The sequence below is a fragment of the Anguilla anguilla genome, chromosome 4, assembly GCF_013347855.1.
Source record: "Anguilla anguilla isolate fAngAng1 chromosome 4, fAngAng1.pri, whole genome shotgun sequence".
NCBI lineage: Eukaryota > Metazoa > Chordata > Actinopteri > Anguilliformes > Anguillidae > Anguilla > Anguilla anguilla.
Window position 1 is genome coordinate 6,715,603 of NC_049204.1, and position 27,278 is coordinate 6,742,880.

General features: G+C 47.6%; 2 protein-coding genes and 1 long non-coding RNA gene across 10 annotated transcripts in view; 1 reads left to right on the plus strand and 2 right to left on the minus strand.

Moving 5' to 3' along the window:
* dot1l (DOT1-like histone H3K79 methyltransferase) overlaps positions 1-7,045 on the minus strand; it is a 33,171-nt gene extending 26,126 nt beyond the window's left edge. Inside the window, exon 1 of one of the 2 annotated variants that reach the window (XM_035413816.1) lies at positions 6,222-6,955. In XM_035413816.1, coding sequence (XP_035269707.1) covers positions 6,222-6,302 — 81 coding nt within the window. In that variant the 5' untranslated portion in view covers positions 6,303-6,955. Of the gene's footprint in view, positions 1-6,221 lie in introns of both variants that reach the window. The other variant, XM_035413814.1, reaches the window with a different exon arrangement.
* A 2,892-nt stretch (positions 7,046-9,937) lies between these two features.
* Positions 9,938-12,932, plus strand: LOC118224990. Of its 4 annotated transcripts, XR_004764735.1 has the most exons (4): positions 9,938-10,990; positions 11,241-11,321; positions 11,580-11,721; positions 12,485-12,932. It is a non-coding gene; the product is annotated as an uncharacterized LOC118224990 (long non-coding RNA). The 4 variants fall into 4 exon arrangements; XR_004764738.1 differs by lacking the exon at positions 11,580-11,721 and having other exon boundaries at positions 9,939-10,990; XR_004764737.1 differs by lacking the exon at positions 11,241-11,321 and having other exon boundaries at positions 9,939-10,990.
* A 408-nt stretch (positions 12,933-13,340) lies between these two features.
* On the minus strand, positions 13,341-26,933 carry LOC118226319 (inositol-3-phosphate synthase 1-B-like). Of its 4 annotated transcripts, XM_035415861.1 has the most exons (12): positions 26,783-26,933; positions 24,012-24,134; positions 22,752-22,913; positions 21,421-21,550; positions 20,658-20,851; positions 18,840-18,989; positions 17,927-18,142; positions 16,266-16,376; positions 15,966-16,019; positions 15,563-15,676; positions 14,633-14,850; positions 13,341-14,219 (listed from the first exon to the last, which is right to left on the minus strand). In XM_035415861.1, the coding sequence occupies exons 2-12, from the start codon at positions 24,123-24,125 to the stop codon at positions 14,027-14,029; spliced, it is 1,656 nt and encodes a 551-aa protein (XP_035271752.1). In that variant the 5' UTR covers positions 24,126-24,134; positions 26,783-26,933; the 3' UTR covers positions 13,341-14,026. The 4 variants fall into 4 exon arrangements, with proteins under 4 accessions (XP_035271752.1, XP_035271751.1, XP_035271754.1 ...); XM_035415860.1 differs by lacking the exon at positions 15,966-16,019 and having other exon boundaries at positions 16,212-16,376; XM_035415863.1 differs by lacking the exons at positions 15,966-16,019; positions 26,783-26,933 and adding an exon at positions 24,553-25,176 and having other exon boundaries at positions 16,212-16,376.
* Positions 26,934-27,278: the final 345 nt, after the last annotated feature.

The following is a 27,278-nucleotide window of genomic DNA, read 5'->3' on the forward strand; positions in this document are numbered from 1 at the left end:
CTGCTCCTGCCACAGGCTCCCCGCGCCTCCATAACGAGCCTGTCCTCAGCTCCAGTAAAGACTGCTTCCTGAGCGGAGCCGCCACTTTTTCACACGCAGAACGGCACCTTCCACCTCCACTCACACGCTGAAATTCAGCTGCAAATATCGAGTACAACCCGGCGCGTGCACAGTGCTCTCTGGGGCAGCACTAGGGCTCACAGAGCAGGGCTGTCGTGTGCGTGTGTGTGTGTGTGTGTGTGTCTGCTTATGAGGGCAGCCTGTTCAGTGTGTGTGTGCGTGAGTGTGTGTGTGTGTGAGCGCGTGCGTGTGGGTGGGAGCGTAGGAGGGCAGCCAGGACGCTGGCAGCCTGTTCAGTGGGTGTGTGTGTGTGTAGGGGGGGGGGGGGGAGAGCAGCAGCAGCAGCAGCGCTGTGGCTAAAAATAACCCAGAGCTGAAAGGGAGGCTCAGCCGGGGCCAGCGTCCCCCCCCCCCCCTCCCCCCTCCCCCCCCGCCCCCCTTCCCCCTCCTCTTTTCTGTTGTCACGGCGGCGGACGTGACTCACACGCGTACCACGGCTCACCCCGTCCTGACTCCACCTCACAGAGTCACGCCGCTACGCTCCCAGGACAAATGACTAAGCAGTGACCGCGGCAACGTGCCGGCATGCCGCAGATTCCTCACGACTGTCTGCGCTGACGCAGCAACCTTCCCCCCCGTCCCCCCTGCTCTGTTCCCGCGGCGACAGTTCGGCCTCCGGTCCCGCCCCCCCGGCTGGCCGCGCCAAGGCCTCGAGGAGGCGGTCAAGCGCCCGGCAACAAGGCCGCCGGCGACCGGCGCAGGGCGGGGCGGGGCGGGGCGGGGCGGACGAGGGCGTTTTCGAGCACGTTCCGGCAAGTTGCTATTAATCATGGGACGGGTGAGGGGTGGGATGACTCAGTGTCCGTGGTGGGCGTGGGACAACATGCGCACGTGGGCGGGGAACTCAGCGAGAAAGAAAAAAAAGAAAACCCCCACAAATTTCCCCACGTCGAACCGAGGCGTCGACGGATTACATCTCACTCTTCCATTCGCCAGCAAACTCAGAGAAAGACATTTCTCCAGCGTGAGGGGTGTTCTTCACATGGAAACGGTTTACGATGATTTACAGCCTCAGATATACACGGCGTGTGTGAGGGAATGTGTGTGTGTGTGTGAGGGAATGTGTGTGTGTGTGTGTGAGGGAATGTGTGTGTGTGTGTGTGTGTGAGGGAATGTGTGTGTGTGTGTGAGGGAGTGTGTGTGTCAGGGAGACGGAGAGGGAGAGAGAGACAGGAAGCCTGTATGCGCACGCCGCTTCTGTATGAGCTTGTGTGGATCCTCTGTGAGCGTGTGTGGAGAGTGAAGCTGTACGTCCAATGGCCAGACTGTGCGGAAGTGTGCGCTAAACGTGTGCTCGTACGGCGGGAGAGCAAAGCCGCCGTGTGCGAGACAGACTACGCGCCTAAACCCAGCAGGCCACGGCCAGCGTACGAAGCTGAACAAATCCAAGCTGCACACAGCCAACTCGATTCACAAACACCATTCCCAGGCAGGAATATGGAATCACACACGTGGTTAGAATGTTCTTGAACTGAACATTCGAATGACGATGTAACACTCTCAGTTACCAGCAGCAAGTACTGGAAGCTCTAGAACACGACTTAGAATTTTGTAAAAAAAAAAAAAAACACATTCCAAAACTCCCTGCTGTACAAAGGGTTAAAGGACGTTAAGAGTGCAGAGGAGAGCCGTGGTTTCTGCGGCCAAACGTCTGCAGTCGATCAAAGTGCTGCAGAGCGAGGACTTTGCCGTCTTCCCAGCACGGCCTGCTGCCCCAGCGCTGGCTGTTTATGGGGTAAAAGTGAGCACACGCCTTACTGGCAAGAGGAATAGGAACTCCCATCGTCTTTCAGCGCCGCACACGCGCAAACGCGCTCGCACCGCCGCACACGCTCGCTCGCACGTGTATACGCAATCTCCCGCGCACGAGCGCTACGCCGTCAGCCCACATAAACACACCCTTGTTTCGCCCTCGCAGGGTGACGCAGATTAACGCAGCGTCGTACGGCGTCGAGCGGAGGGGGTGTGGGGGGGGGGGGGGGGGGTTTACGCAAACCCAGGCCTGTGCAGGAGGTTTCAGTTTTTCTGCGGTCAGACGCCCCCCCCCCCCCCAGACGCTCCCCCCCCCAATCGACTGACCGTGCCCTGACTGAGCACAGGGCCGTTTGTGAAGAGCGCCATCAGAGCGAGGCAGAGTTCAGCCGCTAACCCCCCCCCTTACTCTCAGAGACGGGCCATTACGCAATCGCATTCTTATCAGCCTCTGATGAAACAAGGTCAAGTCAGCCAAAGGGAAACCCGAACAGCGGACTGAGTCAACAGCCTGTACTTGCTTCTTTAGAAGAAAGTGAAAATCCCCCCCGTATGTTCGTCATTTGTACATATCTGACTCAGACCCCCATGTTTTGGAAGTTACAGCCAAGCAACGTATGCTCGTTACTGCTCCACTGCATTCCCAGATAGAATTTGTTGTCACAAGTCTCACCACTTTTTTTTTCTTCTTCTGAGAAACAAGGGCTCGTGGCTTTTCTCTGACGTCAAAGTGATTTTTTTCACATGCTTCCATTAACCGCGTTTCTCGCGAAACGACAGAATGGAAACACGTCCGTGTAGTAGAGGGAGAAACCGCGAAAGCTTCTCATCTGCGTTTCACGGGCGAACATGTGACCCTCCACACTGATTTACACCTACACTACACGAGTCTCCAAACCTTTACGTCTCAGGACCTGGCCCACACACAAACCGAAAGCAAATCCCTGCCACGCAGAGCCACGTGAACAACAGACTGGCGCGCTTGTGCACAAACACAAACATGGCCCTCTCAAAGCCTCAAGACCACTTTTACCTGCTACGCGGCCAGAGCTACACGGGGCTCCACGCAAACAGCTCTTCCACGGGGCACATGGGCTCCCAAGTTGAAAAACTTAGGAGCGCACTAATGCATCCGTATTAGTAGATGTGCTCCTAAATCACCTTTCCAGTTAGCACACGTCCAACTTTCGGGAGCAAACGCTCCTAAGATGTGGAAGCACTGCATGTCCAGGTACGTGTGCAGCCTAGCCTGGCTTCCTCTTGGCTACAGGATGAGTGCACTTCCACCGCATCACCGGCACCCTGGTGATGTCACAGCTGGTGATGTCACATCAAACACTGGCATGTGCACATGCACGCTGCTCTTCTTCAGCAGTCCAAGGGTAAAGCTTCAGCGGTAGGATTCACATGACTTCCGCCACCTTCAGCATGCCCCTTTCTCCATTCTGCATCAATACTGAAAGTTTTTTTTTTTTGAAGCAGACGGACATGTGCATTCCCTCAGCTTGCCAGCTTACATGCAAGCATGACATAAACGAACAGCAAGCCGAGTTATAAATGGGTCTGAACAACAAATAGAAACGCTACGGAAAACCACAGGAAGAGAGCATGGTCCGATGGCATGCTTTACGATCACTTCTCAGAAAAGCCACCACTTAGCACGTGGGCTAGGCACCAGCATGCTAGCTCAGTTTGACACTGGCGTAGCACTTGAATCAGACCAACTATTTCCAAGTACATCTCAGTGTGGCAATGGGGACAAAAGAAGCGGGCAGTACAGGGTCCACAGAAGCTTATCATAAAGGCTGCTGAATGGAAGTCCACGTCCAAACTCTGGACTTAGTAAGGACGACAGACAGTGAAGTGAAATCCTGGGCTGGTCCTTCATCAGAGCAGCTTATCCCTATAGCCTAGTTTTCAGGGGGCTGATTCTGGAGTGAAAAACACGAATAAAAATGTGCGGAATGCCGTCTCGCCCAGAGTTTTAACTACAGCAGCGGAATCTCCACTAAAACTTTCAGCGGAATTCCAGTTCCACTCTCCACATCCTGTTTCTTCCAACTGCAGCCCAGAACCCTCCAGCTCTCTAATCGATGATCCCAGCAGGGATGAATTTAACGTCCCACAACGTCAACACGCCCTAGCTTCCCGTCTCGCGCTCAGCATTGCTCTCACAGTGGTCGCCTTTCAGGACGTCCTGTCCCGGCTACACCCCCGGCCACCAGATTACAAACATTATCAAGCACCTACTATGTCCACAGCTCAGCTCATCTGAAAAAAAGCAGCCTAGACGATGTGGAAATAACCCAGCCATACGCTAAAACAGCATGAACTTAAAACCGTCATGGAATTACACCTCTGGATTGAAAAGCATTCGCTCATCTTGGAGACTGAAATCCCGGGGTATATGCGATATTTACGAGGTTTTCAGCGCGTAGCATAGCAATGTTTTTATCTGTGAAACGGTTATGTTTGGGTTATTCATCTGTGCACAGAATGGTCGTTCGTGAAATACAGGCATCCCGGTAATAGCTTAGTAAATCTGAAGCGTTATGAAATGGATTGAGGCGAACACAATAACAAAACGAAGCTGGCAATAGGTTCTGGTGTTTCTCTCGCTACCTCAGTTGACCCCAAAGCGGTGCAATAAATAATTAAAATATTGCGCAGCAGCGTTCGTTCAGTTAACCGCCAGTATCTGAATTTTATCACGACACGCAATTACGCCGCTAAGTACAGTATACATCAACGTAATGACAGTATAAATATCATGGCAAGCTTGTGTATGTAAATGCTTAAGCGACGTCCGTATTTCTTGGTAATTTACACAGCTAGCGGTGGAACAAGAAATGCCTGCTCTAGCAATCGTCTCAAACCTCTACAGCGTTTGCTCACGGCTGCCACAATTAGCCGTTTCCCAAGACTCACCCCATCCCCCACCATATAAAGCTCTCCGTCGTCAGGAGGTCCCAAGATAATTTAGCTACCCTCTCACAAAGGCACCAAAATCAGCCCCATTCGCAAACCATTTGCACCGTTCAGATCATACGTGTGCCAACCAAGGCAGACAACTTAGCCAACGTTAGCTATCCTCGTACACAGCAGCTCGTTGCAATACAATAACCAGCATGTCCACTTGGCGAATTGCTAAATCGAAAACCACAAATGTTGACATTAGCGCTATTATCTATTATATTAGCAAGCAGTTCTAATTAGATAGGTGGTTCTAGTCAAACACGACAGCTAGGCTAACAAACTACCGTAAGGATAGCCTTCAGGTAAGAGTCAGCTTAGTCAATTCACGTAATAAACAATAACTCACTAGCCAATGCTCCCAATTAAAAAAACAGACTCTTCAATCGCAGCTAATGACCTATGACAAAGATCAAGGTAGTAAGCATAAGCATCTAACATATACTCGTGTCTAATACTAATACTGTATTGTCGTTAACGGTAGTCTAGCCATCTAGATAGATGGCAATATTCAATTAGTTTCTACCACCGAATAACAAACCAACTATCATATAGCTAGACGAACTATCAATTACAGCCACATAACGTAGGTATGATAGATACCCAACTATCTAGCAAGTCAATAAGGTGACCAGCTATCAAGCTATATTAGCACCAAAAAAAGCTATATGCATGGCTAGGTAGTAGTCTAGACGGATTTCCGAGCCAAGTCCAGTTTCATGTTTAGCCAGGATAACAATCTAGTAGTACCTATCCATTTATCGATCATGCTATACACTGGCGAGCTATGTAGTTAAGCTGCAACTTGCAAGTCGAGGAGCCAGCAATAGCTGGTATTACTTAACTAAGTACTGCCACCAACCAAATTGCCTTCAAATTACGACATTGTCTTATCTAACTGGCCGGAGACGAAGCGAATTTGCCTATTTAGACCGTCGGCATTAATGCTCTGCTCTTCAAGATAGTCAGCTAGTTATAATCAGCTAGCTAGCTACCTAGCCAGACACATGTAGTAGCCTATCGTACAACTCCGTAACTTAGCTACCATGCATGGTGCTAAAAACTACCATGGTGCCAACGGACTAGCAACCAATTATTAGTGCTCTGGTATTTACTGCTAACAAGGTTTACTGCGTTTGTTACTACTACTAATCCGGTAGTTATCACCAAACAGCTATTTCGGTAAAAACTTATAGCTAGCCGGCTAATGATGTCCAAAATGACCAACACTAGCTAGCTACTGCTAGCTACCATTCAGCAAGTAGTCATGTAACTTGCTGGTCAGCATGCCTTCAAGTTGAATGATATATTTGTTTATTGTAAGCCATTAATTGCTGCTTGAAATATGTTATGATGGATATGAATATATAACTCACATATACTGGTAATGGCCACGGGTAGCCCGCTGCTTCGGCTCCAACCGGCGATTTCAACTTGAGTTCCAGCTTCTCTCCCATTCTCCACCTCTCTCCGGTGTCCTGTGGTAGCCAGCGAGCTAGCCAGCTAGATCGTGAACATTTTGACAGAAAATTCTGTCAACACGATGACAAAGATCCGATTGTGATAATTCAGGGGTGGGCAAGTTCTAAATAATTTCTTTAAACCTAATTTCCCGAATTAATATTTTGTTTTTTATCTCTTTATGATTAAAAACTACTCAATCCGAGCGGCTAGTACCCTTCAGCTGTACCGCCGCCATCTTGAGCCGGCGTGAAAAAAAACGGGTAAAACTGGCCACTACCACAAACACAGAAACGATGGGGAGAGGAACTCAGTCCTGCCACCGTACTTAGGAGATATTGACAGCTACGAGGGACAGAGCCGGTTTGTCATACTAGTACGCCCTCCCTTCGGCGACGGTGACGACAAGCGTGGGCTTCTGTACTCCACGGGAAAAGTTTGAATCGAGTCCCCCGGTGCCAATAACGGCAAATGGGCGGGCTGTACCATTTCCCGGCGGCGGATGCGCCTCCCCTCTTTGCTTAGGCACAAACAAAAGCCAAATACTGAGAACAAGCTGTGAAATAGAGGAAAAGGCGAGACCGGAGAACGAAGAGAGTTGCCCCCTGCTACTTTTTCATTAGCTTTCGTTTCTCCATTCTCATTCCATAGTTTTCCGTCTTCAGTTGACTGGCATTACAGCAGATAAAATGTGGTATATTTGCAATAACCGTAAAAAGAATGTTAAAGTACTGTTTCACTTTGTTGCAATCATTGCATATCCACAAATTCTCCTTAAAACTTTCCAGAAAATACATACTCTTAATCAGACATACCTATGCATTTAAGACTGCACACACTGCCATTCCCCTACACAGCTAGCCTAAATGACAATGCATACACAAAATGCTCTAATAAACTAATTGGTCGATCTTTGAGCAGCTGGTCCCTGTCACAGCAAAGGATATCTCCTGCAGACTTGGGCATGGCACATATGGCCATTTGTCCTGCAAGATAGGAGCAGCTCTCACTGCCCTCCATATGGTCTCGACACACACTGCTGTCGTTACTTTAGTGTCATCTTTTGTTTTAAGGGTGAAATAAAATGATACAACTGCAAATGAACTTGTTTCTTTGCTCTTAGTGTAAATGAAAAATAAATAATATCTGCATTCTTGACGTTAAAAAAACATCAAGATAAGTGGAACATAAATCAAGTGGAACTGGAATGGAGCTGCAACTAAAGGAAATGAAATGCTTGTTCTTGAAATTCAACATTCATTGAATAAAGTAGTACTACATTAATTGTGCATGAATTGCTATATAGAATACTATAGAAAATATAGAATACTATATTTTCAGAGGGGCACAGAGGAACTGTAAAAAATGCAGTGGCTGCATCTTCAAAGTCCATCAGAAAACCGTGACCAGACCAGTCCTAATTCGCCATAGGAGTGCACCAGTGCTATGATAAGGGGAAGAAGCCTGCATTTTGGCATCTTTTATATGTTGGTTCCCCGTGGGGAGACCAAGTGTCAAGGCTAGCTGGCATGCAAGGTTCCAAATTCCATGTACATGCCAGCCATTCCAGGGATGGGCAGCAACTGGCAGCTGTGACGTGTTAAACTCCTTGAAGGTGTAAGATCAAATGTGTGATTAGAATGTTTTTAACTGAACATTCTAGTGCTGAGGTAACAATCACTACTGGTGACTGAAAGCAATGGAGTTCTAGGACACTAACATAATTTTGCAAAAACAAAAACAAAAACAAAAAACCACAGCCAGACACACAACACACAATTACAGTTCCTTATATTAAGAACAAGGAGATGTGGAGGAAACAGTTCATATTGCTCTTATAACAATATTATGTATGTGTGGTCACTTAAATCAGTTAAGATGACACCATTGCACTGTTTGAAGCTTGGTGCATGATAATTCCTCCAGTATCTTTTTTTCCTTGTGTGCACAGCCAAACACATGGTATGCCATAATAAGTGCAGTTCAGTGATTGAGATGTCACCAAATCAAAGCCAAATGCTTGGTGCAAGGTAGAGTAAAAAAACATCTTACCGGAACACTGAACACTTAAATAAGGAACACTGGAGCACACATACTTATTTTGGGCCAGTCTCCATGAAGAGTGCAGGCTAGGAGTTTTTTTTTTACTCTAGTTTGACCACCTTGGCTGTTGAGCACCTATCCAGTCCTCTTATTTAGCTTGCTTGAAGCATGTAGGCCATCTTCTTTATCGCCTGGTGCAAGTTTTTGCAACACAGCCAATCACATGTCTGCAGCATCAATCTCACTTCAATGAGTGAAGATGCCATCTAAGCACAGCCAGATGCTCAACGCATGGTCTAGCTTCCTTATTTTGATTTGTTCGAAGAGCCAAGAAGATTCTGATATACGAGCAATAGTGCCTTTGTGAGGACCGGCTTCACAAGCAATTGACAGGTGCATCTTCAAAAACTTGGAACTGTTCAAAAAAATAAAAAAAAACTTGTAGTGATGACATCTGCTGGTACAGGATAATCACAACTAATAATTTACATTAGAAGTTACAAATCGTGTATAAATACTTATATGAATACAGTCTATACAACACTGCATTTGACTCATACAACCTGCTGTTCTTTTTCACAAATTCCATACAGCATGTGTGTTCCTTTCAAAACTGCTTAAAAAGTTCTAGATCCGTTTGACATGACATTCATGCACCAGCAGATGTCCCTCACGGGCTAACAGGAGAACCGGGTAAAGACAGTTTGAAGATGATGGGTCGAGACATCAGAAGGCATGAAGTGCAGTCCCAAGACAGCCTTAATGTAAACTACAGGAGCGGAGAGCAACCAATACAGAGTTCAGCGTTTTCAGTTACTCCAGGAGTTTTATATAGGTATGTATATTCTAATACATTTTAATCTTGCTAAACAGTGGTTGGTCCGGATAGTTACATGTCATGTTGCTAGGTTGGCATGCACTTGGTCGGATGGGTTGATGTTGTATTGTTGAGCGCAAAGTCAGTTTCCTTTCTATGATGACAGCAGTCAGAAATATAAAAGTAAAGTCTGTGTTCTTAAGCGAAGCTAAGAAAAAGAAAGAAAAAAAAACACCATGATGAGGGAGAACCCGTCTAAACAGAAGCATTCTTGCTCCCTTCCTTTGTAATTTCACACATCTGAACAAAATGAGTTCTGACTGACTATTCCCCCTTTCTTCTTTGCCTTTTTTTTTCCTGCAGACCCACTCTTTATGGCACGCTCCCTCTCTCCGGTACATCTAGGAATGGGGAGATGGATTTTGGCACATATAGATGCGCTCACGCCTACATATTCAGAGTCGCTGGAGTAGCGTAAACACCGAGGCTAATCCTGTGATCTGGTAAGACAGGCAACTGCCTGGGGCCCCGAGCATTGGGGTCCCTCTGAGGGTTGAGTTTTGGGGTGCTATGACGACAGTGGAAGTTTGTCAGAAGCAGAAGGGCCCCATGAGGGTTTTTGCCCAGCGTAAATGACGCCATTTAACTCGTAAAAGTACAAAGAGCGGGTCTGTAGACCATTGGCAGCTTCTGTAATAGGTGACTATCACCTCTTTAACTCATGTACTTTTTCCATTATCATTGCTATTACATGATTTATTTCTATCTGATGTAATGATGCATCCCGGTATAACTATTGTTTCAGCTATTACATACAAGCTTATTTTGTCAACGCTGTTGATATGTTTGAGGTGATGACACAAATAGGTTTCATGCCCATCCAAGGTTGGGAAATGTCCGAATATAGCTTCAGTTAGGTTGTCAAGGTAAAAAGTTAATGGAGTTTTTGGTTCTGAAAGCCCCACAAAACAACCACGCCCACGTCTCCCACTCATATGTACGTCATGTTGCGGAAGCTAGTTCTGTTTTAAGTTTCGTTTCGTGGCAGGTTGCTTTTAAGACAGGTGACGTTATCTGTGTATAACGTAAAACAGAGAACAGGTGATACTTACACCGTCGTTAAATAAAACGTAAGAAGAAGGTAATGCCTATTGTCGCGCAGCACGGGGATATTCCTGTTAAACGAATGAACAAAGCTAATGTTAACTAGGTAACGTTATCTAATTTTAGGCTACCTAGTGTCATTATTGCTTTAAAATTAATAATCCGACTTGATATTCAACCAATGTAACACTTGTTGGACCTTTGACATGGAAATGCAGGTTAAAACCGAAGTCAATGATCGCATGATTTCTGAAACAAACTGCGGATCATATGATGGAGCGGAAAGCATCTCGGTGAAACCAGAACCGGAGACTAGTATTGATATCGCCGCACAATCGGTGCACTCGCGATATTGCAGGATAACAGTGACGGGAGAACACCCAGGAGAATTTAATTGCCCGGTAAAACCCGACATCAGTCGTTAATGTCACGTTGAAACCCGACAATGGAGTAGATTTAGACATTACAGTGAAACGCATATAAAATTAAGCTCATTGTGTTTCTGCATTGAAACTGGAACACGCGGAACATGACATTTCTCTCTGTGCAGACCTTTCGATTGCCGGGAGTATTTGTAAAAATGAGCCCGAAGCTCCGAGAAAGAAGTGCATTGAGACTCGCAGGAATACCGAACAGCTGGCAAGGCCCAGGAAGCGGAACCCAAAGGTGTTCCACTGTGGAATTTTCGGCAAGGACATTAAACAAAGTTCGAATTTCCAGGTACGAGAGTATAGAGTCGTGGGTCGTACCAATACCACATACTGTGTAAATATTGCATTGCTCTATACCAGTGGTCTCCAACCCTGGTCCTGGAGAGCTACAGGGTCTGCTGGTTTTTGTTCTCACCTTAAAATCAGCACCCAATTGAGACCCAAGACACCAGGTGAGTTGAGTTAACTGTGTAATCAACTGCTCTAATTGATTCATGAAGTGCAGAGTCACTTTACTTTACTCCGTCCTCGTTTCGTAGGAGCATCAGCGGGTGTACAGTAATGAGAGACATTTACGAGTGGGGGCGACATTTACGAGTGGGGGCGACATAGCTCAGGAGGTAAGAGCGGTTGTCTGACAGTCGGAGGGTTGCCGGTTCGATCCCCCGCCCTGGGCGTGTCGAAGTGTCCCTGAGCAAGACACCTAACCCCTAATTGCTCCCAACGAGCTGATTGGTACCTTGCATGGCAGCCTTTCACCATTGGTGCGTGAGCGCGTGTGTGTGAATGGGTGAGTGAGAGGCATCAATTGTAAAGCGCTTTGGATAAAAGCGCTATATAAATGCAGTCCATTTACCATTTACCTGAACCACCGGCAGTTCCACTGCCAGTACTGCCACCTCGTCTTCAACCGTCGCTCCAACCTGAGGAAGCACGAGCAGGTGCACTGCCCCGGAAGTGCACGGGGGGCCCGGGGGTTCGAGCCTCCGACCCTGGCCTGCGGTGCCGGGACAGCCACAGGTGGGGTCACAAGCACCGGCAATTCAAATTTTACAATACTGAGCGAAGTAACTTCATTTTGTTTTTCATTACTGTAGCTGTTGGTACAGAAACAAATGACGCTTGAAAGAGTCCCACCGTTGAAATGCGAAACAATATTTAATAATAATTCAGTAGAATAAAATTATACAGATATGCAAGACGTACATAAGTAAATGGCTCTTTAAAACAGAATTGCAGACATTTAGTATTACATTTAAATCATTTGGCAGATGCTTTTACTCAAAAGATAATAATGAGACTGGCCATTAGGACTGATGGAGGTGCATACTTGGCCGCTTGCCCACAGGTGTAACGAAACACCTTCAGCTGGAGAAATGTCCCGTGCAACACTGTGCACGTGGCTTGTAGCCAGAAAGAAAATTTCCAATGAAATCCAAATGCTCTGCAGCAGGGGTGTCCAGTCTTATCCAAAAAGGGCCGGTGTGGGTGCAGGTTTCTGTTTTAGCCCAACACTAAGACGCCCCGATTCTGCTTATCAGTGACCACGGTCAGTTAGTCCGTCGAATCAGGTGCTGTGCCATTGGGATAAAGCATAAACCTGCACCCACACCGGGCCCTTTTCGGAGAATATTTTACACCCCCGCTTTACCGGTTTCTAAAATAAAGAGGCTCCATGCTCTGTTTAAACCGTTTTCAGTGAAAGGGGTGGATCTACGTGCCCCGAATGCTGGTTTTGCTTGATGTACCGAGCAAATCTCTTTCCTTGTTTTTTTTTTACCAGGACCAAAAGGGTTCTTATGGTAAGCAGAAGCTGCTTTCGTTTAAGTTTGGAAGTACGTAAGCGAGAGGGGGAGAGAAAGAGGTGACCCCCCCCCCCCGCGTTGCACATGTGGGTCATTTCTCATCTCTTCTCGTCTATGGCTGCACAGAACCGAAGAGAAGAAATGGAGGGAGTTTGTGAAGTTGTCGTTGCATTGGAGGACTGAGCAGAGACCCTGGCGATAATGGGTTCCTTTGTTTGGCAAGACTTTGCCGACGGAACGAGAGAGCAGTCTCTCGGCATCTGTGGATTACGTTAAGTTCACTTAGCAGACGAGTCTACAAAACGTGGAAAACAGCAGTGTTACTCTGTGGACAATGTCACCAAGAAGGCACTGAAGATCCTTTCATGACAATAAGTGTAAAAAGCTAGCCAAACGAACCAAAAATAAAGCATTATAAAGCACCTCTGCATGATTCCCTCCTTATAGTTGTACGTATAATATACTGCTATGTTTTCAGGCCAAAGTGCTGAGTGCAGTTGGTCTGGGGGGGGGGGGGGCTAGCGGGGCCCTTAGTGCTGACAGGCGCTTGCGGCCTGACAACGACAAACTGCCGTTTGACCTCAAACGTTGATAAGGGGAAGTGGACCAGAAAGAAAAAAAAAAATGACACCCTCTTGAGAAACGGATGCAGAATACTGACATTTTGGACAGTTGATTTTTAATTTGGCGTGCCATGTCTCAATAACACCAAAGCTCAGGTGGAAAACATTACTTGCAGAATTCGATATGATCAACACTGTTAAACATTTTTGGACTCACCTGTCCAAACCTTAAACTGAACATTATGTTGGGACACAAACAACACAAGAAGCATTGGGTCAGGTTGGGATTTATTTTCGGATTGTGTCATGTAAAACAATGTGAATATTCCAAAATACACCAAAATTTTTAACAATACAGCAGATTAAAATACTCTCTTTTTCAAACAACACAAGCTCACATTATACCGACCATATACTTACCCCAGGGAAGAGAACATACTTCTTTTACATATACGTACACGTATTAAAAATCACCATCGTTCAGTGACTTTTTACCTTTATTTAAGAATTTAAGAATGCTGGTACAGTGAAAAACTATGGTAGATTCTTTTACATTCAAAATGTCACAGTGACCGATTTCTCCCACTAACCCTGAACAAGAACCAACCCAGAGAAGACACAATATAAACGAACGGTGAAAGACTTCCTTTTGTTGTAGCGATATGTAAGAGTCACAGAGTGGCCGCCGTAGTCTCCTGTCTCAAAAAAATAATGTGCAATCTGTGTTGAAGTACATTTTTAAAACCGCAAATGAACGAGGGAAAGCAATGAGATTCGTATTTTTTTTTCAGTGTTGTGCTTTGTAAAACATCGTAAAGGTTCAAAAGACTTTTTTGCAGAAATCTTGTGAGGCCCAGTTGAGGATTCCTGTATGGAAAAAGCAGCTACAACCGGAACATCCGTGTTTTTTTTGGGGTGGTGGTGGTGGTGGGGGGGGGGGGCGGCGTTTAGCGCACTCTAGCGGTGCGTCTCGAAGCCGTTGTGCTGGACGCCGTTCAGGACCGGGACGTGGTACCCGTTCTTCAGGACGCCGGCGCTCTTGGGGGTCGTCGCCGTGACGCGGATTTGGCCAACGCTGCTGGTCAGGCCGCCCCTCTGCATCTTGTGCTCCAGCTGCATGTGGCCCTGAGGGGGCAGGCCGAGACACGCCCTGCGAGATTGGAGCACAGTTACCACAGTTACACGGCTGTGCCGTTTGCATCGAACTGGCAACCCCCCCCCCCTTTTTTCACGCATTTGCTTTTGGACAGGGACTCGACTTAAAAGCTTCGGAGACTGAGCTCACTTCCACTTTCAGCACGGACCGAATCGAGTGCTTTCATGAGACTGGCTCAACAATCACACAGGAACTCGAGGCCAGTTTAATTCACACCGGACTTCGCTCAGCGTTTGCAGACAGGCCGGGATGGTTAAACTCGAGCAAGCGCTGTGGCGAATGGCCACATGTGGAGAAACCCAAATTACAGGCGATGGGCTACATCAGCTGCCTGGCTACCTCCCCCAAACTGAAAGGAGGGTGCAGGACAGGGACGGGACGGGGGTGGGGAGACTCGTGCGACTCACCTGAGGACGTTTTCGATGCAGGCACGCTGGCGGAAGAAGGAGTTGACCACCGGCGCCCCCTGGGGGACGAGGGGGGCCTTGAGGAGATAGCTGAGCAGCGACAGCACGCTGTGGAAGGTCTGGAAGGTCGGCTCGCTCTCCGTGCAGAAGGAGATCCTCTGGCAGAGCTCCGTCAGGAGCACCAGGTCCAGGATGATCGGGCTGGCCAGCAGGGAGTCCTGGACACAAACACACGGCCATTATGGGGGGGGGGGGGTTTGTGATTTAATAAATTAATATTCTGTTAATTTATTAAATCACAACCCTAAAAAACCAATCCAAAATCCTTTCAGCCAAATCCAGTCCAAATTCAAAGCCAGATCAAACACAATTCAATAGTATACAAATCCAATCCAAATCCAATTCAAGGCCCAATCCAAATTCAAAGCGAAATTTAAATCCCAACCCATCCCCAATCCAATTCAATGTATGAAGAAATCACTGTCAAGGAGAAGGGCTCAAACTCACCTCTCAGGTGTGTGTAGGGCTACAGAGGCAATCCCCTCTAAACCCACCTCTCAGGTGTGTGTAGGGCTACAGAGGCAATCCCCTCTAAACTCACCTCTCAGGTGTGTGTAGGGCTACAGAGGAGGTCCCCTCTAAACTCATCTCTCAGGGGTGTGTAGGGCTACAGAGGAGGTCCCCTCTAAACTCATCTCTCAGGGGTGTGTAGGGCTACAGAGGAGGTCCCCTCTAAACTCACCTCTCAGGGGTGTGTAGGGCTACAGAGGAGGTCCCCTCTAAACTCACCTCTCAGGTGTGTGTAGGGCTACAGAGGAGGTCCCCTCTAAACTCACCTCTCAGGTGTGTGTAGGGCTACAGAGGAGGTCCCCTTTAAACTCACCTCTCAGGTGTGTGTAGGGCTACAGAGGCAATCCCCTCTAAACTCACCTCGCAGGTGTTGTGCAGGGCGATGGTGTTGGTGCCTCCCATCATGATCTCTGAGGTGTACTCGTCCATGGCCCGCTTGCTGTCGCCCACGTACGGCACATACTTGATCACCACCTAGGAAACAGACAAAGCAGTCAGCACCTCCCACTGCCACTTGTGCGCAACGAAGACATCCTGAAATACAGGATTTTAAAAAAAGAAAAGAAAGAAAGGTACTCCTGAATCTACAAGAATAGAAGCACTGGCCTCACACACGTGCGCACACATGCACACAGACACACACGTGCACACACATGCGCACACACACACTCACGTACACACGTACACACACTCACGTACACACACGCACGCACGCACGCACACACACACACACACACGGCAGGCCCCCGGGCCCAGTACCCACACAGTGGTCAGGCTTCTCCCCTGGGCCGTAGAGGAGGGGGTTGGACTGCACCATGTCGTCCGCCACACACTCACGTACACACACACACACGTACACACACACACGCACGCACGCGCACACACACACACACACACACGCACACACACGCACGCACGCACACACACACACACACGTACACACACACACGCACGCACGCACACACACACACACACACTCACACAGCAGGCCCCCGGCCCCAGTACCCACACAGTGGTCAGGCTTCTCCCCTGGGCCGTAGAGGAGGGGGTTGGACTGCACCATGTCGTCCACCACGTTGCTCTTGCTGATCTCCTTGGAGCGGAACTGCTGCGGTGCCGACAGGTTCTTGCCGTCGTTGTTGCCCAGGTGATTGTAGCTGACGATGGCGGCGGGCTGCGCTCGTCACCAAGGGAAGAAGAGGAGATCGTGTCAGGAACTCGTCCTCGTTTCTCCCTTTGTAAAAACGCTTTCAGAAAACTGCTTTATGCTCCTGCTTATTGAAGCTATTTTTGCATCCGCGCTCGATGACGGCGGTAGTACTCAGCTTGCATATTCAAGAGGGCCGGCTAATTAGCGTTTCAAAGTGTCCTATTTTTCCAAATAAGGGCAATGACCTACGTTAATCTGATCTGTCTGAAATCTGAAATATCTCCCACAATCCCCTCACACGAGACTGACATTTTGAGTCCGCCTCTTATTGGCCGCCTTCGACAGAACGCGAGGAGGGCGGCAGTAAATCTGCGCCTGGCGGTAAACACGCTGGGGTCTGGCTTGGCGCGCTGGGCCGTACGCGGGAGTGAGGGGGGCGGGGGGGGGGAACGGGGCGGGGGATGGAACAGCGCCACAGCGAACTCGCTGACACTCCTTGAGATCCCGGGCCCGGAGCCAGAGACGTGGGACTACCGCCAAATCTGCCGCGGCGAGGCCAGCTGGAACGGCGCACTTTTCACCCGCCGCCCTGGAGCTGCTGCTCCCCCCCCAATCCGCCCGCCAATCCGCCCGCCGCTCCTCCTGCTGCTGCTCTCCCCCCCGCTCCACCCACTGCTCCTCCCGCCGATCTGCCCGCCGCTCCTCCTGCTGCTCTCCCCCCCCGCTCCACCCACTGCTCCTGCTGCTCTCCCCCCCACTCCACCCACTGCTCCCCCCCGATCCACCCGCCGCACCTCCTGCTGCTCTCCCCCCCACTCCACCCACAGCTCCTCTCCCCCGCTCTGCCCACTACTCCTCCCCCTGCTCCGCCCACTGCTCCTCCCTCCCGCTCCACCCACTGCTCCTCCCCCTACTCCGCCCACTGCTCCTCCTGCTGCTCCTCCCCCCCACTCCGCCCACTGCTCCTCTTGCTGCTCCTCCACCCCACTCCACCCACTGCTCCTCCTGCTGCTCCTCCCCCCCACTGCTCCTCCTGCTGCTCCTCCCCCCCCACTGCTCCTCCTGCTGCTCCTCCCCCCCGCTCCGCCCGCCGCTCCTTACCGCGACGCGGCAGCGCATCAGGAGTGGGGTAGCGCACCAGCCACAGCCTCACACGCCCTTCACGTGAGGTCCAGTGAGGAAAGCCGCTTCATCCTACACACGAGTGACAGTACCCTCCAGCGCATCGGAAAATTCCACCTGCATTTCATCCGAATAAAAGGAGAGGTGTTCACGTATTCACTGCGTCGCGGGAACGGATCCTTCTCCCCTCCGGACACAGGTGTGTGCGGATTACATCAAAACAAACTGCGACTGGTTGCCATAGTTACAATTAGGGACAGATAATTTGGCTCCCTCAGCCCTAAGTGCACTTAAGTGTACTTGTTAGGAAGCCAGTGTGCCGCAGGGGCCGACGCGCTCGCGTTGGCTAGACCCTCCCGTGAGAGGCGTGGGGCTCGTTGCCGGGGACGAGCAGTACGCCGCGGTCTGCGACTCCGATGCCTGGGCCAGGTTAAGGCGGGGCTTTCGCTCACCTTGATGCCGGCGCTGACCAGGAAGTCCACCAGCACGGACTTGATCTTGGTCTGGCCGGACTTGAAGTCGTCCCCGCCGATGAAGACGCCCTTCTGCACGGCCAGCTCCACGGCCCCGGGGACGAAGGTGTTCTGCGGGGCGCCGTTGATGTAGGCGCAGCCCTCCAGGATGCTCGCCACGGCGAAGAGCGTGGAGGGGGACACCTCCGCACCCGTCTGGGGGAGGGGGGGAGGAGGGGGAGGAGGGGGGGGGCAAGGGGGTAGCAAAGGGGGGGTAAGTAAGAACCTGCATCCTGGGGTTCCAGGGATCAGCAGCTGAGAATTAAAGCGTATGCCGTTTCCCAAACCCCCATGTTTTCCCCCCCTAACTGTAACCCGTAAGTGAAAACAGAGTGGAACCCCTTGGGGGGGGCGGGGCGGGGGTGGGGGGAGCTGGCCCCCGCAAACAAACTTCTGGAAGAAATTCTGAAATTTAAACTCTGCCTGGCTCAGATACAAGAACAGTAATTCTGCTTCCCTCCTGCAGTCTACAGCTTCTTCAAAAGATCCCAACTGCAGTCCACCCTTGTTTTGATAGTATTGCTGCCCCCTAGAGGACAATGAGACACAATACACTAATAATTGCTATCGTGAGCTAAGACTACTCTGGTAAAATGTGATAATCTGACTGCAGAGACCATAAATACTCTATTTCTTTCTATGGCTTGTGCATTAGTAGTGCTGCCATTAAGAGAAACAACAAGCTTAATTCCATTCTCCCATTTAGTTTCTTACATAGATTAATGTAAAACGATCTACACCCCACCTCATCCTTGTTGCTTTCAGTGGAATTTTACAGAAATGACTGCTTGCCAAATAAATTTGAAAATTAAAGTTGAACTGAATCATATTAATAAGCAAATTTTCCCCATACCTGGATGGCAGCCAGCAGGTTTTTGGCGGTGTCGTTGACCCCGGGTATGATGTCACAGAAGCGTTCGGTGTTGGCGGTCCACAGCACGATGACTTTGTCTACGCCGCCCTTCTGCTTGAAGTCCTGGATATCCCTGCGGATCTGGTCCAACTGTAACAGAGTCAGAGAGAGAGAGAAGGAGAGAGAGAGACAGAGAAAGAGAGAGAAACAGCGAGAGAGAGAGAGAGAGAGAGAGAGACAGGGCAAGAGAGACAGACACAAATCAAATTTTTGTCCCGTTCATTTGAACATCACAAAAAATAATTGCAGGAACAACTAAACAAGCAGTAACTCCATGTCAATGTTCCTAAAAGACTCCTAAAAAGAAAACCCCAGAAAGATTTAAAAAGAAACAAACGAAACCACAATAAAAGCCATACAGAACAATACATCAGAACAATACACCATCAGAAAACAGACATCCAATAAAACATTGATAAAACCGATAAATAACATAAATAAGTAAAAACACAACAAAACCAGAGTAAAAAAAACAAAACCATTCCAATTCCACCCATGTCTCGGATACTGTTGCTAAGGAACGAACATTGCGGCCCCCTCCATCATCCACCATGGAGACCGGCTCATTTACACTCCAAATTTTCTGGAAGTTACTTATTTTGCTATGCAAACTAACGTTATATGCAAACTGAGTTCCATACAAAGACGTTCTAAAACCAACCCCCTAAAAACCAGCAATGGATTAGTTACCTCCCCCTTCCTCTTGTATCCTGTTCCTCCTTGTGATCCAAACTGCAAGCTTTGCTTGCCCAAAATAGGAAATTGACCAAGGAGAGTTTAACACTTGTGTTTCGCACTGTACCCCAGGAACGTAGACCAAAAAGCACCCCAAGCCTCCCGCACAACCGATCACTCAACGAGAGAGAGAGAGAGAGGGACAGAGAGACAACAGTGTTGGACCCTTACAACCCTGAGAGAGCAGGCCTTTGAGATGCACTCCTAAATTAATCAGTGTTTGGGAACTGCCCGTGTTCTGTTACGCCCTGTCTCGGTAGGCCGATGGTGAACTTAGACAAGGGAGTAGATACCGTTCTCTGCCCTTTATTAGCATTTTATTTTACTTATCCTTTATTTAACCGGAAAGTTCCACTGCGATACTTAACCAGGAAGTCCCACGGAGACCAAGTCGTTTTCAGGAGGGACGCGGTTAAGCTAACAGGAGCACGTGCTGTACAAGGTTTCAGTTCCAAAAATAAGCGCAAATACCCAGTGCAACAAAGCAATCCATTAAAGGGGAACGTGAAGCACTCTGCAATATCACACCGGTTCAGTTGCTTTTCACATTTGATAAGAAATGCCCCTGCATTCAAATCTGAAATTGACCGGCATTTGCTAAAGAACATGCTTAAGCTGCAAAAATTTTTTTAACTCATTTTGTATATTTTTCTGGTAAATATGGGTCAATTTCAGATTTGACTGCAGGGCTTATATCTTATCTAAGGTAAAGCAAACGAACCACAGTCATATCACCACCGAGTCATATCACGGTTCCCGTGCCCTTTAAAGACCGTGCCTTCATCTCGTCCTGGGCTGACCGGAGTCTACTGAAACTTTAAAACTCAGTTGAAAGACCATTTTCCCCCCTGGCCTTTAAACCCAGTCGAGATCCATCCTTTTTATTTTTTTCTCTGTTTTTAATTACTGAACGTGTACAGCACTTTTGGTCAACGTCAGTTGTTTGTAAATGTGCTTCATAAATAAAGTTGACTTGACTCGAATGTCTTGTGTGCCAAGCCAAGCCATTTCCCAGTGCTGTACCTGCTCTGCCTTGGTTCCAGTGATGAGATTATCAGCTCTGTCCTTCTGATTGGCCGCAATGAACTCTGGGTAATACACGGAAGGCCTGGGCTTCAGCTTGGCCATGTAGGGACGGAGCTGTTCCTGCAGGGCCCAGTCCAGCACCTTGGCCCGCTCCATTCCCTGCCCCAAATCCATGGAGGAGATGTCCCAACCTGGAGGACACAGGCAGCACAGGTCCCAGTTACGCATGCGATTTATTTCACAGGAACAGTGCACATTATTCAGAAGTTGAGTTTTCACATTTAGCTTGCTCAGCCTGCCCTGCGCAGGCTGAAACTGATAAAATGGCACAGCACTGTCACTACAGCAGCTGCAAGTGAAACTACAAGCTATTGTCGAGCGGGGAACACAAAAGCCCCTGTTCACCAGCATATCCATCTGCAGCCTGCACTCACGACAAAAAACGCCAGTCAGTACAAAACACTCCCACATAAGAACACATCAGCACAGGACACGCCCACCGTACAGACACACTGGCAGATGGGGGACGGGGGACGGGGGAGGGGGGGGGGGGGGGGGGGGGGGGGGGGGGGGGTCTTCTAGCGATGCATCTCTGCGCTTCCAAAGCATTGGGGGGGGGGGCACACCTTGCACCGATGTGTCCGTATGGTGGGGGTTGTCTTGTACCGGCGGGCGCGTTTCGCAGGGAGTCTGCAAGCTGCAGGTAGACCCTTCTCCATACTCAGCTTTGTGACTGGCTCTACAAAGGCGGCCATCTTACCGTCAAAGATGATGTCATTGGGGTGCACCATGGGTAGAAGGTCCCGGAAAGGCACGTAGACCTCTCCTTCAGGACCTGTGCCTAGAGACACCGTAGAGGCCTGCAGTAGGGAGCCAAAGTAATTGGCTTTCTGGGGGGAGGAGGGGGGTGAAGAGTTAGAGTTAGGGTTAGGTAAGTAAAGTAAGAGTAAGGTAAAGATACGCAGGTACAAGAAAGATGGACAGGAGACGCACGTAGGGCTCTTTATACACCAGTGTCCTCACAGTGATACCGGGTTGTTCCGTCACTGTTATAACACTGCCACTACATTCCAGCAACACTGCGGGGACATTCTGTGTTAGTTGGGAAGGCGCAGCCGTCCAAACAGAACAGGGTCAGCCTGTTCCTGGAGATCTACAATCCCGTTGTTTTTCACACCAACCCTAAAAGAGCGCACCCCATTCAACAGTGAGAGAGCTCATTGAGATGCTAATTAGGAGAATCAGGTGTGCCAAATTAGGGTTGAAAATAAAAACCCACAGGACAGTAGATGGGCAGCCCTGCAATGGATTGCCTTGGCTTAAATCATTTTCCCACCAAAAATAGCACATTACCATTGGCTAATATAAACGGTTGGTGAGAGTGTGACCCCCCTGGCTCTAAAACATTTCCAATAAAGGACAGTGACAGCTAAATACAGGCCATTTGCAAAGTAGCAGTACATGATCGGAGAGAAATACACTTAGGAACAGAGCAAGCCATTAATCCTGGCTACCAGAATAGATTTGGGTATTCTCTGTGCATCAATGCTCCTGCACACAATGCATTGTCTACATTTTATGGGAGCAATAGTAATGGGACAACTGATGACTCAGCTGTTTCTTGGCCAGCTGCGTGTCTTTGCGTCATCAGCTCTGGCGCAAGAAAGCTAACAAAAGGTCTAGAGCGAGGTCTCGATGCTAGCTGCGAAATTAGCATTTGGAGTCTGTTGCTACTGTCTCTCAACCACTGAGGACCAAATAAGTTTCAATTCCAGCAAAACAGGCCATCACGAGGGTGAAAAAATCGACCAGAGGCATAGCCAAGACATTTAGGGGTGTCAAAATCAACTGCTCGATGCACTGTGCTTCTCTTGATATTGGCATGGCTGGGGGGGGGGTTACTGGCACTCCATCTGTGCAGTGCCGAGTAGCACCCCCCCTCGCCACACCAACACCCATGATATGCCACGGGTTCCTGTGCCATATCGCTTTAAGGGGAGTTTGGGGAAGCGTTATACAGCACCCTTCTCCATTTCACTGTACCCTGCCCCCCTCCCCCCCCCCAAACCAGCACCCCCCTCCCCCATTTACCTTCAGCCCCTCCTTGGTTCTCCAGGACAGGCCCAGCTTGTTGGCCAGGACGGCGGCTGTGACGGTGGTGCCGTTGTTGCCCCCCCAGCCCACCAGCATGACCCCTAGCCTGGGGACCGTGCGCTCGGTGCGGAAGGTGAAGCGGGTGGTGAGGGGGGTCACCTGGGGACGGAGGTCACGAGAGGGGTGAGGGGTTAATGTGATTTTTTTTTTAAAAACAACAAAAAAAACAGCAGACCTGCTCCTGATGAGTCACACAGGGAAAGGAATGGTGCGGCACCAGCGGGAGACTGCTGTCATAACGGTAGCAGTCGAATCTGATGGGACGGGCCACTGTGCTTAGGGTGACCAAAATACCTTCCTCTAATCAAGTTAGTACTTGTTGGTGCAAAACAGGACGTCCAGCATTAGTGAACAATAGCTGCCATCAGCCTCAGTGGCATAAGCCATATGTCCACAGTAATCCGGACACAAAACAATGTCATCCACGCCCCCCCCCCCCCCCCCCATTATGATTAATGTGTGGTATTTTGTGCAAAAATTCTCACAAGGGAAGGAGTACATTAAAGCCACAAAATGGCATATATATTTAAAAACAGAAAGGATACCTACATATGTACCAGATTGCATAGCAACAATGAGTAGGAATGTATAATTCATTTAGTAACCAAGGAAACATGAGCACCACTAGGGATGGCTGTTAAAGGATGCAAATACAGTAGTGGCTGAGGAAATATGTATTGGCAAATATAAAACAAAAATATTTTTTGTTCGTGTAAGTGGCAAATAAGCAAATACTTAATATGTTTCACCCGCATATTGGAAGACTGAAAAATAATATCCTGATGCTGCAAACAGAGGAAGACCTTCCTGGAAACCGCAGTCTGACATATCCAACCGTTAGGCTAGAAGAGAACCCCTGGAAGAGCACACTTCCGACATTCACAGATCATACGTCATATCCTCTTTCCACTAGAGCCACAGATATAATTCAAGTACACGAATTTGTCAGTTTGTCTGTAAATGAACGATCCCCGCTAAAGTAGGTAGAATTTACAAACACAATAACTTTAGCAAAATAAATAAATGCGCAGGTGAACTCTGTTGTTCAGGTTTTTATTTTAAAATGCCAAAGAAACCGTTACACATATCATTCCATATAACAAAGGATTGTAGCCAGTCTAACGCCCCCCCCCCCCTCCCCTCCCCAATATGAAAGTCTACTTCACAATAATTAGGTTTTTGAATAATTTGAGTTACCGTATATTTGCCATCGTCGCATGACACCGTTGTAGTGTGGTAATCGTACTGAGCCTCGATGTGCTTGGCAGTGTACCGGACATCCGGGCTGTTTATTCTGACGGGTTCAGCCATTTTTGGTGCCTGCAAAAAAACAGTTACAGATGACTTCACAGTGCGGCATCATTTTAAATTTAACTCCCGGTCCATCACTTAAATTTCCGAGGTAAGGTAGGGCTATGCCGACAACAAAATTAGAGTACGCTGTTCATCCTCGTTGCGGGAGGAAAAACTTAGTAACACTTCACCATCATTTTGCATTCATTCATTCTTTTCCTTCAGAATAAGACAATCAAATTCGATAAAGATTAAGTACAAAATAAAATGATAGATTTTTTTTGGCGTTTTCCAATGAGAATTAATTAAAATATAGCTATAAATGCAAACTATGTACATGTGCCGAAATTAAATAGCCTATGCGAAGGAATAATTGCACGATAAAAAAAACATCGAATCCACAGCCTCCCACGCAAAACTGCGAAAAACAAGAGGGGGGGCGTACCTACACCTTTTTTCTGACGATAAATAAAAATAAATGCGAACTATTCACTGGTACCTGTCAGTCAGATGCAGATGCGCATTTGACGAATCCTCGTGTTCACCGAGGTGTTTCCGTGAAGATCACAATTTCCGGTTTAACAAATTGTAGGGGCGTTTCAATTTTACACTCATTCTATAGCTATTTCTTGGCGAGCTTTCCCATCCCATCTTCAGACGTCTCCAATGTCTGCTCTTGAAGACATTTTAGATAACTCTTGTTTCTACTCTTTAAACCCATGCGACTGTGGAAAAACTAAACTTTCAACACCGGCACAAGCAGAAAATAACTTTGTTTAAATTAAAAGGTTACACTTTTTCATTAGGTGAGAAACCAAAAGGCGTCCAAACAGATTAAGTAACAGTATTGTTCGACTTGGTGACAAGGTCATTCGCTGTCCGTTTTGCAGATGCCATTGTTCTGATCACTTCAGTGAAGAACAAAAAGAACGTTCTCGAAGTCTCTATAAGAAGTTGAATCAGGTCACAGGCGAAAACCACGCCCACAGGAATCAGTCTGCGGGATGAAACCGTTTTATATTTTGATATAAGGACTGCCGGCTACAATTGCTCACGAAGGAAACTATAAATCATACATATCACAAATTCTTTCCTATATTCATCTCTTTCAGTGGACTTTGACTGAAGAGAGCCGACAAAAGAGAGCTACTCTTGGCGTAAGGGACCGTCTACAAAGTTCACAACCAGAAATGAATTTCTTTAAAAAAATCAATACCTTCACAAACAGAAGTAAATCCAACTCGACAAGATTAGGAGCCATCAACAGCTCATATCACACATTTTATAAGCGGACGTTTTGCCTCAGTTTAATTGAAATATCCAGTAGCCACACATCACAGAATAGATGGCACCCTAATGGAAATAGTACAACCTTAATATTTGGAAATTGGACCGGGATTAATTTTGGTTTATTTAATTAGGGGGAAAGATTTCAATAGACCATGAGGAAGAGAACTTTAGTAACAGTTGACACTTCAGAGTTGGAAATCTATTTTCAGAAAATTCTTTAAAAAATGAACCAGACCTTAACCTAGTTTAAATGTCAGGCATAAGAGGATGTCCGGCAAAATGCGGTGCAAGTTTTAGTGTTTTCATTGATGGAAATTCAATCTCTGTTCCAACCTGGCTTGAAGCTGGTTTGGAGATGGTCAAGCTGGCAGCAAGATGGTTGAGATGACAATCGTGGTACAGATTGGTACAGACAATTAGACAATCACCAAATTCCAACGGGAATTTCCACCCGAGTTCTGCTGCATAGTTGAGAAGCTACTAAATTTTTTCATTGAACAATTCGCCAAAATTAAGCAGATGCTACATTTCCGAGCCTGAAAGGAATAGTATGGTCTTCATATGAGCCTTGGAACAGGGGAATACTTTTGAAGGTTGGTCGGTAGCTTCTGACATTTTGAATGTCTTAAATTTCTCGTCTCTATACTTTTCTGACGACCCCTAAACGCTCATCCAGCTCTGGAATGCCATAGAGATAAATGTGATTTCCAATTTTCAAAACGAAAAATAGATTGTATTAGTTGACCGACTATGTTGTCAGGGTTGAGAATGTGTCATCTTATTTAGACGTTTCGTTCGTGAGCTCTTGAAGTCGAAAATCGGAATATCCTTATATAAAACTTACTTTACCGCACTTGGACTAAATAACGGATCGTTTTCCTTGTTAAATGCGGCATGTTTTTTTCAGCAGTCAGTACACTCCAATAGCACACAGTATTTATGTTACTGACAATTGCATGTGGAATTTTCCACGATAAATTGTATATAGGCTAGTCGAATTGTAGTGGTTAAACAATTAAAGCCAGGTAGTTTTCCACGTTAATAACCATCTTCCTTGTAACATTTTCTCATTGTATCAAGTAGAGTGCATTTCAGATACGCAGGCGTAGACAGGATCAACAGTCTACGAATGTCGACCATCCCCCAGCGCACCAGCATTGCGCATGTAGCTGCACGCAGTTCTGAAATGGCATAGGCTAACCTACCGATTCAAACCTAACCTGGAACGTCAGTAAGTAGTGCTTTCATTCAATCAATTAACAAAATATTTCCCTTGCTGTCATTAAAAAATATATACAATATATATACAATATATACAGACTCTCGAGTTGCAAATTAAATCATTTTGGATTGGACGCGACGCAAAGAGTGAAAACAGAACCTACCTTTAAATAAGATTGTGACAGCGCAGTGTTCGATGCTACGATTCAAGTCTGGCAGAAAATCGGCGAGCGAAGGAACATTTAAATAAATAGACTGCAGGATGCGCCCATCTCGTTGAAGGGGGCGTGTCTATGCAAAACAACGCGACAGCAGACCGGGAGAATTTATTTCGTATGTTCTGGTATATTCTGGAAAGCTTACCCTCGTTTTCAAGTGCAGAGCACTTCAGGTAAAACCAAACCTAGACAGAACAAGGCATATATGTAAAACAGTCAATCTAAATGTAAATCCACAGACTGTCAATCCAATTTAGTAGCCCAATGTCACAACATTAAAGCTAGTTCAGCCGACTTCTTTGAAATTATTCCAAAGTATGCAAATTATTCCAAAGTATGAAATCATTCATTAATTCGGCAGTAATACAATGTACGAAACTGCGCCATATAGTGTAAGATAATAGTTACTACTGACTTTGGTTACGTTTGATAAAATAGTTTA

Excerpts from the sequence above, each read along its gene's own strand:
- LOC118226319 (XM_035415861.1), bottom strand. The coding sequence starts at position 24,125 with ATGGCTGAACCCGTCAGAATAAACAGCCCGGATGTCCGGTACACTGCC. Across the intron at positions 21,551-22,751 it reads GAACCAAGGAGGGGCTGAAG|AAAGCCAATTACTTTGGCTC; the intron begins GTAAATGGGGGA and ends TCCTCCCCCCAG. Across the intron at positions 20,852-21,420 it reads CAATGACATCATCTTTGACG|GTTGGGACATCTCCTCCATG; the intron begins GTAAGATGGCCG and ends TGTGTCCTCCAG.